The sequence below is a fragment of the Benincasa hispida genome, chromosome 9 (genome assembly GCF_009727055.1).
Source record: "Benincasa hispida cultivar B227 chromosome 9, ASM972705v1, whole genome shotgun sequence".
Taxonomy (NCBI): Eukaryota; Viridiplantae; Streptophyta; class Magnoliopsida; order Cucurbitales; family Cucurbitaceae; genus Benincasa; species Benincasa hispida.
In genome coordinates, this window is record NC_052357.1 from 43,218,690 (window position 1) to 43,232,038 (window position 13,349).

The 13,349-nt window shown below is 34.2% G+C and overlaps 1 protein-coding gene across 2 annotated transcripts; it reads right to left on the minus strand.

The window, feature by feature from the left end:
* Positions 1-1,509: 1,509 nt before the first annotated feature.
* LOC120087027 (calcium-dependent protein kinase 11) lies at positions 1,510-11,379 on the minus strand. Of its 2 annotated transcripts, none has more exons than XM_039043873.1 (7): positions 10,515-11,379; positions 9,503-9,646; positions 9,254-9,406; positions 9,028-9,143; positions 4,628-4,795; positions 3,753-3,977; positions 1,510-1,901 (listed from the first exon to the last, which is right to left on the minus strand). In XM_039043873.1, the coding sequence occupies exons 1-7, from the start codon at positions 11,068-11,070 to the stop codon at positions 1,758-1,760; spliced, it is 1,506 nt and encodes a 501-aa protein (XP_038899801.1). In that variant the 5' UTR covers positions 11,071-11,379; the 3' UTR covers positions 1,510-1,757. The 2 variants fall into 2 exon arrangements, with proteins under 2 accessions (XP_038899801.1, XP_038899802.1); XM_039043874.1 differs by lacking the exon at positions 10,515-11,379 and adding an exon at positions 10,231-10,424.
* Between the last annotated feature and the right edge of the window lie 1,970 nt (positions 11,380-13,349).

Here is a 13,349-nt window from a genome sequence, read left to right on the forward strand (position 1 = left end):
ACTTTGATATTTTTTTTTCTCTTTAATTGTTCCTTATTCACCACACCCTTTCTTCATAGAGTTATGTACTGTAAGTGATTCAGTGAATTGTATGATGGGCAACTATCTCATCTGGTTTAGACAGGACTCATCTATTAGTTTACTACCCAAGCCTCCACTCACTTATGATTTTCCAATCTCCATTTTTCATAAAATTAATAAATCTACTCACTACAAAATTAAAAATTAGAATTTCATTTGACTTATAATTCAAAAAGATCGACAAACTTTTTAGAATTTTCAATCTATCGATGACCTATTAGATACAAAATCGAATGTCCAAAGACTTAATATACACAAAATTAAAAGTTAAGATATCTACTGAACACTTTTAAAAGCTCAAGAGCCAAATTGATTTAAACATCAAAGTTGGAGGACCAAACTTGTAATTTAACATTTTTTTTTCTATTTCTACATCAACATTAAAGAAATTTTAAAAAATATTCTATTCCTACACAAGAAATAGCATCAAGACTTTTAAAATGATATGTCAGGTCACAAACTCAAATTGTACATTTTAAAACTTTAAGACTACACGAACTCATAGTTAGAAAATTAAAAGACCAAAAGTATAATTTATCAACGAAGTTTGCTAAGTAGCATCCAAGCTCGTTCCAAAAACCAAACTAACGGAGACTTAGTTTGATATTGGGCTTTTGAAACATTTGTTGTCAATTTTGTTTTTAGAAAAATCAGTATACGGTAAATTTCAAATTGAAAAGTAGGATAAAATATGAATAAAATAGTAATTTTAGTGATTTGGTTAGAAAAGGCATAAGATCCTTTGAAAAGTCGATCTAAAAAATTACAATTAACTTTATCTAAATTTTACAAACCAACCTAATTGTATTTTCTCATAGCTACTTTAAACTTTAAATGTCGAGAAAGTCAATCCAAACACAACCTTAATCATGACAATCGATTTTCTCAACCAACTCCTATGTCGAACTCACCTACTCAAGATCACTTCACTTTGGCACAAAAAAGTAATTTTAACTATTTCAAAAACAATCGATAGTGAAGTTTTAACTATTTTAAGTAATCAATCTACAAGGATAACGCCTTCCAAAGAATTTTGACACAGTGAAGAGTGGATTTTGGGAAAATGTAAAACAATTTAATCAAACAAGCCCTAAGTAATGAATTTTTAGAGTGATAAAGGCAATTAAACCAAAACAAAACAGCCCTTTGATTGCTGCAAACATTTCAACATTGGACAAAATTAGAATTGAAAATTAAAATCAAGATTTTCTTTTTTTAAGAAAAAAAAAGTTAATATGATAAATGTTTTTTAACAATACAAAATGGCCCTAAATTACATATTATATATTGCAAGTTAGGAAGATAAAAGTTAGAATTGGATATCAAGATTTTCTAATTTAAAAGGTTAGTATGAATAATCTTTAAAAATAAATAAATAAATAAAAGTTAGTATGAATAATGAAATTAAAAATTATATAATAACAAACATTTATGGCATGACTTCTTCTTTGGACCTCATTTAACTCGAAAATGAATGAACATTCTTGAAATTCACATGCAATGTCAAGAAAATTCAGAGCCCTCAGCATTTAAGAACTTCAAGAATCGGAAAAGGCATATTTCAAAGCAAAAATCAAAATCAAAAGCTCTTAGTCATGAAGCTATGGAATATATTTCTGCACTTTAACAGTTAGCCAACTATACAAATTACAAAACCTAGGCAGCAGCATCCCCTGTTAGTTTGCTAAAGATTTGTCATTTATTCCAAAAGCATCAGCCAAATTGAAGTTCAAGTTGCTTCTCATAGTTCTACTTCTCCCGACACCTCCATCGCCTTTCCTCATCATCGCGGCAAATTCCTCGTAGTCGATACGACCATCCTGACAGGCAAAATATATAGAACAGAACAGCAAAGTAAACATTCGGATTTAGAGAACGTTTTTTGTAGTACTTTTGGGAGAAGAGATGTCATTTCTCCAGAAAGGAAAACAAATAGATTTTATCCATCATCCCTGATATGTGGATGAGACGAGCAATTTTGATTAAAGTATAGATGCAGAAACAGATCTATAATCAGCATAGATATTCCCTTTCTAGAATTATATATATAACTGGAGTACAGCCCTCGCATTAGGCTAATGACCCACCATCACTAATCCCAAGAAGGCTTTATTATCTAACCCAAAAGCCAGCTCCAAGATAAGTTTCAAATTACCATTAACTATTTTGTTTTTGGTTTCGATTTTGAAAATCATGCTCATAGACAACTTCTGAGCTTCTTTGTTTTTGCTTCTATGGGATGTTATCAAAATCCACACTAGGTTTTAAAAACTGAAAGAGTAATTTTCAAAAACTTGTTTTTGTTTTTAGAATTTGGTTAAGAATTCAAATTGTTACCTTGAGAAGGATAAAGACTCATTCTAAATAAATGGTGAGAAAACAAACACAATTTTTAAAAACCAAATGATTATTGATTTATGTTGGAAGGTATCTTCCAACGTTCCAGCCCTTGCCACCAAAGCCCGACTTAGGAAATCTATTTTGAGACCATCGATCATACAATCAACTAGAATGCTAGGATTCTTTTTGCTTCATGGTCCAATAGGTTGGAAAACCAGAACGGTGTAAGCAAAAACATCATACATAAAACTAGAAAACCAAACCCCAAGGGGTGCCTTCTCAAGACTAGTCATGTGGGTCATGAGCATAATGTAATGGGTTATGGCACCCCCACAATACCTCGGTTAAAATATAAAGGGTAATTGCAATACGTAGCACTTTGAGGGCTACTAATTAAGTGTATAGCAATATTTCTAAAGAATTACAAATATAGCAAAATCTATCAGTGATACTCTATTGCCGATAAACACTTATCAATGACAGGCTCCATCACTGATAGACTCTGAAAACTGGATCTAAATTTTGCTATTTTTGCAAATTTTTTGCATTGTACTATAGCCTAATTGCTATATTTGCAACTGTCCCAACTATAAAACAAGAAAACCGAGTCCAATCCGATGAATTAATAAATTAGAAGGTTGTTTACCATTTTTTACTGTTATGTGTTATATGTGTTTTAGTAGTTTTCAAATTTCGGTTCCAAATTTGACTAAAATTTTAAAAGTTCTTCATAGGTTGGGAGAAAGAAAATGAAAAAGAACTTATCGGGAAACAACCCTAATTTTCAATGGTAAAAAAAAAAAAAAAAAAAAATACAAATGAAACGCTATCAGAGGACCTAAGCTCCAAAGGTTGTATCATTTATCACAAATCCCTCAACTGCTGAAACAATATCTTTCTAATAAAGTCAAATAAAAATCTCTTAACTCCTTCACATCTCTACATCCAACTAGAATTTGAGTCCTACATGCATATGTAATAAAACAATTTCTTGGAAATCTTGAAGACAACTACGAATGAAACCAGAAATGTATCACAATGGATTTAAAATGAGTGACAAAAAGTGACAAGAAATAGTAACAGTGTCAGTCTAAATTGGTCGACAGAATCAACATTTATATATTTGACTACGCTAACACAAGGACTTGCATTATCTTTTCTTTTCACAAAACAGTTATGCATTATGGTAAGCAGAAAATACGGTTGGCTAAAGAACACGAAGGTATTGATGGAAGGGAACACAAAGGTACTGATGAATAATGCAAAACTTAGGGAATCAAAATTGCAATTGTATCAATACGGAGATATTCAGTGAATAAATAAAGACTTACATTATCTTGATCAATTTCTTTGATTATCTCATCCAAATGGACATCGCCCAAACCAAACTCTTTGCAAGCCTGTTGAAGCTCATCAATGGTGATATAACCACTACCATCTTTGTCAAAATAGGAGAAGGCGGCAACTAAATTATCCTCTCGCTCTATCTTATTTAGGTGCAATGTAGCTGCAAGGAATTCTCCATAGTCTATGGTTCCACTGTTGTCTATATCAGCCTGTTCAAAGATGAGGCAGCAAGATAATGCAGGTCATCTAGATAGGAATGGTCGTGAAAGAAAAGGGGAAAAAATGCCTCAATTAGAATCTGCAGAGAACATTGTAGAAAATAATGCTTACATTATAAAATTAGTCTCCCAATTTCAGATAGTTCAAATTGTCCCTAAATATTATTATTTAGATTATAATCAGTCTCCATCATCAAACGCCATTTTAAATGTTTACATGGACAACCACATGATGATTTGGCATAATGTGGTATGAGCTAGAAGAAAATGAGTATTCTAGCTGGATAAAGAAAGGGCAAGCTTGGGGGAAACTTATGTTTCTGCATTTTGCACATCCATTCCATTGAATATCTTTTGCCCACCTGCCCTTAGTTTAACTGATTGTCCACTCCCTCGTACCACATTGTACCAAGTCATCAATTCTCAGCCTAGTCAGCATGTCATATCAGGCATTTAAATAAGGGCAGGGATTTATTAAAGTTAAAATAAGGAAATCATACGTTTTCATAATCAGGGCCTAAACAAATATCAACATATAGTTCGAAGGCTAAGCAATTTAACCAAAATATATAAAATCGCAACCAAACTTCCTCAAACATGATGTTTAATATTTCTACAAGGGTTTCTGACAAGTTATCTACCGCATCCATAAGAGACTTGATATCAGATTCCATGAGTTCAGAGCCCACTTTTTTCAGCCCTGCTTTAAGCTCTTCAAATGTTATGGACCCACTGTTATCAGTGTCGATCATTTTAAACAATTCCTTCAAGCCACCAATTTCTTCTTCAGACAGTCTTTCTGCTATGACCTGCGCCAACCACGTGGTCACAAATTTGAGACAAATGCACATTGCAATGAGAAAAATGCTATAGTAGACAACAATTTTGATGAGATTAAAATGAGGCATAGAGCTACAATAAGGTTAACTTAATTTCATACTTAAATCTAAGAACAAATTTTGTGTGTGTGCATGTGTGAAATATATGTGTGTGTATATATATATAACTCAAGAACACAATCGTAGAACCTACAGAATATAAACTGTTCAAGTTAGGTCATATTATAAATTCGTAGAACTCTCCAATCATGTCTCTGGCATCCCTCCGTCGAGCTAACATAAATTCGTACATTTGGAAAAAGTAATCCCAAATAGAGCAAACTCACAACTCCAAAGAATACGGTCCAAGTAAGAAATTGGGAAAAAAACAATTAGAAGAAAAATATACAGGAGAAAAACATAAATATCCTTAATTAGAAGTTAGAACATTAGTCAACAGTACATGACAGAATTAGAAATTTTAATGACATCTTTTGGGGCAATTGATTTAGTTTTAGGAAACAAAAGTTTACGGTGGACAAAAAATATTTTAGAAATGGAGAAATAATCTTTCTTCTTTAAGCAAATGTCAACCTACTCTTTTTTCGAACTCAAGAATCTTGCTCTCTCCTATTTGGCCCTGTAGTTCCCTAGCATAGAAATCATGGTCTTGTTCACTTAAGCATGCAAACCTTGCTAAACTACCCAATGGAAAGCACTCAGAAAATGAAGTAAAACATGGCTTAACTAACGGTGTTCTTTTCATATAAAGGGAAGAATTGCATGCACATGAGAAGCAACTTTGCAAGGCACCAAGGATGGCTGAGGATGAGGAGTCTCCATGTTGCAATCTTGAAATAGTGAAGCAAAAGCCTCTGGATAAGAGTCTTCAATATCAACAACATCCATATTAAGATCTGAAGCCTGTGAAACTGATTGTACGCTGCTCATGCTAACGTTGAATTCACATCAGAATCAAAACATTGGGAGGGAGAATCCAAGTTAGTAGAAGGATCTCCTGGTAAGCGAATAACTTCTTTGGTTATACCTGATAACAAGATTTTCTGTGGAAAAACTATTTTGCTACAAGGTTTCAGAGGTTAAGTATATGAAGGGTCTGATGTTGTAAAAGCAACTTGCTATACAAAGGGGACCAAGAGTCTTGAACACATTTCTTCGATTATATTAGGATTCAAAGTATTATTTTCAAGATCTGGATTGATGGGACCTTTTTTTGAGTATAGGACAAAGGATAAGTTACAATAAAACGATTCTTTTTACCTCTTTAACACTCAAGGGCAAAGAAGACTCTAAATCCCTAAGGGATGCACCAAAAGGTTTCTTGGAATCCACACAATGAATAAGAGCCTCTTCAAAAGACCCCTTTTTCCAACTGAAAAGTCCTTTTATTAGTAACCGGTTCAAAAGAATGTTGCAACAATAAACGTGTCTTCTCCCCTTTGATTGTCTTTCTTGAATGAACCTCTGTTTTTCTGCGAGGGCAAAAGGTCTTGAACAAAACTCTTTAATTACATCTTCATTGGATGAAGATAAGTTGACTGGCTTGGATATCCTATTTAAATCCAAGGAGTTCGAAAAGTCATTTAAGGTTGCATCATGGTTGATTATCGTTGGAGGATCCAAAGGAGTAATATCCCCAAATCAAATAAAAGAATTCCCACTTTTTCTGTCCTTAATATCAATACCTGCTGGAAAAAGATGCACAAGTTTTTCTTGACCTCAATACAAGCTTCTGAACAATCAATCAAGTTTAGAGTTTTAAAAGAAATGCTTACAAGTCCCTCAAAGTAATTGCCAATGGCTTCAAAAGTGCTTCTTTCCGAATATGTTAAAAGGTAAATTAAATTCCTTATGGAAATCCATCTTCCAATTTTACATGTTCCAGACGAGAATGCTTCTCTCTTTGACCAATTTTCGATTTTCAAATGAAGTTTGCCAAAGAGCCTACATCTTCCATCACAAAATCTGGCATTAATATTGACCTCCGATTTCAACAAAGCCTTATCAGCCATGGAAGAATTGATCAAAATAAAGACTTGGAACTAATCTTCTAATGCTTCTTCTATTTCCTTCCAACTATTGTGATAAAATAACCTGGAGACAACAAAAAACACACTGAAGTTCATTTTCCCTACTTCTTCACCCTTTCTTACCTAAAAGTAATGATCCATACAAATTTTCTACAAAAGAAATCCCTGAAAGCTGAGGGTCGAGTACCTCTAAGATTCTTTTTCACAACATCTGTGTAACTTTTCCTTACCTACTGTCAACAAAGAAGAATTTCTTTTTAAGGAACAATCAAGATTTCATTGAGAAAAAAATGAAAGAACACGAGGGGAGAACAAAAGGAAATGCCCACAAAAACGGAGACCAACTATAAAAGGGGTCTCCAATCAAGCAAAATAAGACCTAAGAACCTAACGAATAATTTTAAAAAAAAAAATCTTCATCATTGAGACGTACAAGGAAACATTAAATCTAACAAGGGACCAAATATCACTTGGAGAATGCTAAATCCCTCTAAAAACTCTATTGTTCTTCTCACCTCAAAGAGTCCATAAAACAGCACACACCTTGGCTTGCCACAAAAAACGACCCTTCTAACAAAAAAGGGGTAGAGAATGAACTCATCAATCATCTCTCTACAACCCTTATGCCTAGCCCAAGGATTAAATATCGATGTTGATATCGATATCGACAATTTAATTTCACAGACATATCCATGGATATAGTGACAAAATATCAATATTGACGGATTTCTGCAAATTACAAATTTTATAAAATTTATTTAGATTAAAGATTAAATTATTTTTACTCCAAACTAAGTTATGAATATTGTTATTAGTGTTCCTATTTTGTTCATATTGGACCAAATATATGTTTTACAACATTAATAAAAGATGTTGGAGATATCCATGGATATTTAATATCGATATTGAACCCTTTGATTTACGGTTATATCGACATATCGACGGATATTTTCATCCTTGGCCTAGCCAAAACCAGGTCAAACTCCCCGAATATCCACGGATATATCGACAAAATATCAAGGTCAACTGATGTCTACAAATTACAAATTTTATAAAATTTATTTAGATTATTAAATTAATTTTACTCCCAAACTAAGTTATGAATATTGTTATTAGTATTCCTATTCATAATGAACCAAATATATGTTTTACAACATTAATAAAAGATGTTAGAGATATCCATGAATATTTAATATCGATATTGAACCCTTCAATTTACAGATATATCGACATATCAACGGATATTTTCATCCTTTGTCTAGCCAAAGCCAGGTCAAACTCCCCGAAAAAAAACTAACCCCAAACTCTATAAGCAAGATCACAGCTTAAGATCCTCCGTCTTCCCCCCTACAGTGAATGCTACACCATAGAGAAGGATCTTTTTACCATAAATTTCTTGAGTAATTGAATTGAAGACAGGTAGATTTCCTTTTATTTTTTAAGGAAATCTTTCATCACTTTCCAAAAGATGGGCCATCCATTTTTAGCAAAACCAACAAAGACTTGAATCAACTTCCTCCCTCCGAATGGGGGCCAAACACACACTTAACGTACCAACCTCAGTAGGACCTTCACTTCAATAATTCGACAAAAGAGCACTCGAACCATCACAAACGGAGGACTATAGGAATCACCTGATTGTTCTTCATATCATATTTTTGACAAAAAATCTGATCTGCTTCAAACCAAATGTTGAAGTACATATTTCTGACACAACAACTTCTTACTTCCATATCTTCTAAAAATCACCAAGATTATCGTAAAAGAAAACTAAATAAGATGGAAGGATGTAACCTAAATGATGAAACAATAAGAACTAATGAAAAACGAATCAAACTCTCAAAAAACTGATCAGATTAATTGGGGGAGAGGAGGGAGGAACAAAGAGTTGGGAATGAGAAGATTGGAGAGAGGAGAGAGTGGTAACACATAGTATTTCATTTCTTCATCTCTTCAACTTTCTATTGTACTCTATGTTTTCCTACTTTATCGTATTATCTATCTCAAATGTTTATCCTACTCCTAATGATTCATGTCATCATCTTAGATTCATCCAAACGCAGTGAGAATTTGAGAGAGACTCTAAATGAAATTCATACCACATCAGCACCAGGAATAAATAGTTCATCAGATTATATGGGAAAAAGAAACCCTACAAGGAATGAATCTTACACGTAGAGCCATCTTCTTCAGCTTATTCATAGCTGAGAACTGCTTTAGCCGAGACAAAACTGCAGAGTCTATAGGCTTGTCGGGGGCAACTGTGTCGTCTACAATCCATGGATGACCTTGACACCAAAAAGAACTCCAGCCATGTTAATCAGAAGAAATTATACATAAAGCATGATGTTGTTAGAGTGGAAACAACAATTTTCCTGCAGAAGTGAAAATCACTCACAAAGAACTTCATGGGCAGAGATTCTCTCCTTTGGATCCCTTGTGAGCATTTTCCTAATTAAATCTTTTGCGCTATCTGAAATGTTGGGCCATGGCTCAGAGTTGAAATCTAGCTTGCCATATAGAATCTGTCTGAAGATTCCTGAATCAGTTTCTGTTTGAGAAACAAGATGGAGAGAAAAAGAGCCTCAGAGATGGTATAAGAAAAAAATCATAACAAACAATTTCAGGTCCAGATTCACTCATCTACCTGCCCAAAAAGGTGGAACACCACTCAGTAGGATGTAAAGGATAACACCTGCACTCCATACATCAACCTCATGCCCATAGTGCTTACGGAGCACTTCGGGAGCAACATAATATGGGCTACCAACTACATCACGGAAAGAATTTCCTAGAGAAAAAAAATACATAAACAGAAAACTAAGTAGCAGTTTTAAAAAATAAACATATTTTTATAAGAAAACATACCTTTAACCGAAGAAAGAAGGAGAAGTATATAGCTTGAACAGAACAACCCAAATTAAAAATACCAACTTGCACAATTGCACAAAAGCCTATGTCAGGAAAAAGAGACCCAAAATAGTACCATTATCCACCAGTTATCAGTTAATATTTGAAAGAATGTTATTGAAAAACCAACTGGAGAAGGCTGACCATTTGAAGAATTTCAAGGGGTGAAACCGTGAAACTAATTCCAGATCGATAAAGTAAAATAAGGAATGAATAAACTAGCAATAGCAATGAAGATTGACGTGTTAACACATGAGTTCAAATATATAGACTCAGTCATTATTACATCATGATTTCCCAATAGCCAAAAGTAGATATTTTTAGAAACATGAACCTCCATGGAAGGTTTTATATCCTGGGCAACACCTACATATTTTATACCAAAATTCTAAACAACATGCCACTCAGAAGTCAAAAGGAAGCCAAAAACATAGGCTAAAACTTAAAGGCTGCCTTAGTCGATACCCATCTCTCCTTGATTAAACGCTTATGCTTCCATAAAGTTACCTAAACGGCTGGTATATTCTGAAGCAAGTAACACCTAAGAGCATGTACAAATAATGGGCATGTGGCATATATTCTTTTCTCCTTTTCTTTAATGACTCACATCAAGTAAAAAGCGCCAAAGAGATTCAAGCAGAGTCCAGTTCACCAATACGACAAATAAAACATGAGACCAAAAGAAGAAGAAAAAAGAAAAAAGAACACAAACGCCATCATGAATGAAGGAACAAAATCAAGATACTGACCTGGCTGGTAAAAAACAGAGAGCCCAAAATCCGTGGCCTTCAGCTTAGCATCTTCGCCAGGATTGTCAAACAAAAAATTCTCGGGCTTAAGATCCCTATGCATAACCCCAAGAGAGTGGCAAGTCTCGACCACTCCAACAATTGTCTTAATAAGCTTGGCCGCTTCTCTCTCGCTGTAATGACCCTTTTGCAAAATCCTGTCAAAAAGCTCCCCACCGGCACAAAGCTCCATCACCAAGTGCACAAACACAGAATCCTCATAAGTCCCCTTGATCTGAACAACATTAGGATGTTCGGACAAATGGTGCATGATCTGAATCTCCCTCCAAACATCCTCATAATCCTCTTTGCACAGCAGTTTGCGTTTGGGGATTGATTTGCAGGCATAAAGGTCCCCTGTGGCTCGATGAGTGCAAAGGTACGTTGTTCCAAATTGACCCTGCCCAAGTTTCTTCCCAAGAAGGTAATGATCTCTGAGCCTAGGGGTCTGATACGGCAAAACCGAAGAGGCGACCTTCGTGGAAGACGATTGCGATGCTTTGGTCGGCTTCTCCATCAAACCCAGATGAGAAACGGAAACAAATTTGCTTCTGATGATTGAAGATCAGAAAATGAATCGTTTTCTTAGCTACGGTTGCTGTTGCTTCTGTTTATTGATTCTGGGTATCGGAAATTCGGGTCGCCATCGTCGCTTGTAACTTCAGGGACGGTCCTACAAGCATTAAATCGTCTAAACTAGAGGGATTGAAAACGCATTTTTTTTCTGGGGATTTCAATGGAGGAAGGAGAATGGAGAAATGGGATTGAAAGGGATTTTTGTTTTGAGTTTGGTGGGTAGAATTAGCAAAAGAGTTTCTCCTTGAAGTGGGCCATGGAGGGGAAATCCATCTCCTCCTGTCAGCCTATGTGCGAGAATAATTGGGATTTTGGACCCCACTTTACCCCTTCCTTCTTTTCTTCATCATTTTTTTATACGTTCTTTCATAACTTTTGTTTTTCTTTTTTGGTGTATTTTATTTTCAATTGGATATTTCGGAATCTTTTGATATCATTTTTAATGGGATAGATTTAGAACGTGCGGTGCCCGAAATATTGATGTCTTAATTTTTTGGAAATTTACTTAAATTAATACATGAACATTTTATCTTTTTTAAATCGGCTGAATTGTTATTATTTATACTATAGTTACATTCGTAATATTTTATTGCTTATTGTTTATATTTTATGGACTTTTATCAATATAACAGAAATGTCGATTTACATCACATATCAATGTTGTAATCATAATAATGAAAATATTAACATGGCAATGGAAATTTAATACCATATTAAATCTATGACATTAAACTTATCATTTTATTTATATTTTTTGCATTTTCCTGTGTTCGGGATCAACCTAAGTGACAAAGCAACATTTTTATTGTATCGTAAAAAAGATTATGAAACATAAAAAAATAATAAGCAATAGATGTTACAATGCGAATTGATACTTACAAGCGCACACGTCAAATTATAATATAGTAAAGACGGTCTGAGACCGAGTATCATCATCCAAAAATTTAGTCACTAAATCTTTTGGCCATCGTAGAGATTGTTCCAATTTTATATAGGGAACCAACTCTTCATAAAAACCTAAACTAAAGAAAGCAAGTGATAACATCCTTGTTGACAAACAGGGTCTTTAAATCAAAAACTCAAAAACCCCAAATCAAAATGATATCGGCTCCTAAGAATGTTTTGATCACTTTTTACTTAGACGATCAATAGAATCAGGGATCAGACAAAGCTTGTTGGATCCCATCAACCCTTGATCTTCAAATCACTCCACAAGCAAGATCGATCAAATTAAGTTTGAATGATTTTGAACATGCAACCTAAACCTCATAGAATTATGAAAGGAAACATAGCTCAATGCCTCTTTTTACTACATTTTCTATGCTTTTTTTTTTTTTTTACAAATTACATGACATTACATAGGCCTCAAAATATAGCCCTAGACCTTCTATGAGGCATTTAAAGAGTTGTAAATGCAAATGTCACGTATTGAGAACAAGAAAACTGCTAAGTCAAATATCTAATTGCAAATGTCAAATCAAACATTTCAATTCAATTCTTCCTTAGGTTAATTAGACAATGTTTGTTGAGATGAATTTACAACTTACAAGCTAATTTAACCTATTGTTACATCGAATTAACATGCAATTAAATGTCACGTATTGCAAATTAAATTATAGCGGTTGATTACACGTTGTAAACAGAAATATAATCAATAATCATTTATAATCAAAGAAGAATTTGTCGACAATATAGAAAACTACAGAAAATTAGATCAAAATCTCATAAGTGTGCAAACATGGGGAAGACTCACTGTCTAAGCTAGAAAACGTCACTTTAGCCCATAATCGACATGTCGATCAAGGGAGAAGAGTTTTGACAAATGCACTGACCAAAAATTAGGAGAAAATACTAGGAAAAACTGTGAAAAACAGCTGGATCGAAGAGATCCAACCCTAGGCGGCTAAAAGATATATTTATAACATCGTGACAACGTCGGATGTAGTGTCGTGGTGCTGATGAAAATTTCACGCGAATGAACTTTGGAGCGTCATAGCGCTGTGTACTTTTCACGAAACTAGTGCTTTCTGTCATACAATGTCGAGCACGACACCATAGGGCGTCGCAACATCATGCAAGCAAGGGCAAAACTCATAACTTTCGCATTATCTTTCCCGACTGATGCAATTAAGTTTCACTTCTATCCATTTTAGCTCTATTTCACCACTAATGCTCGACTTTACCTCTTAAGTTCCGAAATTCTATACAATAGCCAAATAA

What these genes read in the sequence shown, in the direction of transcription:
- LOC120087027 (XM_039043873.1), bottom strand. Translation starts at nt 11,070, where the DNA reads ATGGAGAAGCCGACCAAAGCATCGCAATCGTCTTCCACGAAGGTCGCC. An exon ending in TGTTCCACCTTTTTGGGCAG is followed by an intron (nt 9,407 to 9,502) that starts GTAGATGAGTGA and finishes TTTCTCAAACAG; the next exon opens with AAACTGATTCAGGAATCTTC. An exon ending in CTCTGCCCATGAAGTTCTTT is followed by an intron (nt 9,144 to 9,253) that starts GTGAGTGATTTT and finishes TTTGGTGTCAAG; the next exon opens with GTCATCCATGGATTGTAGAC.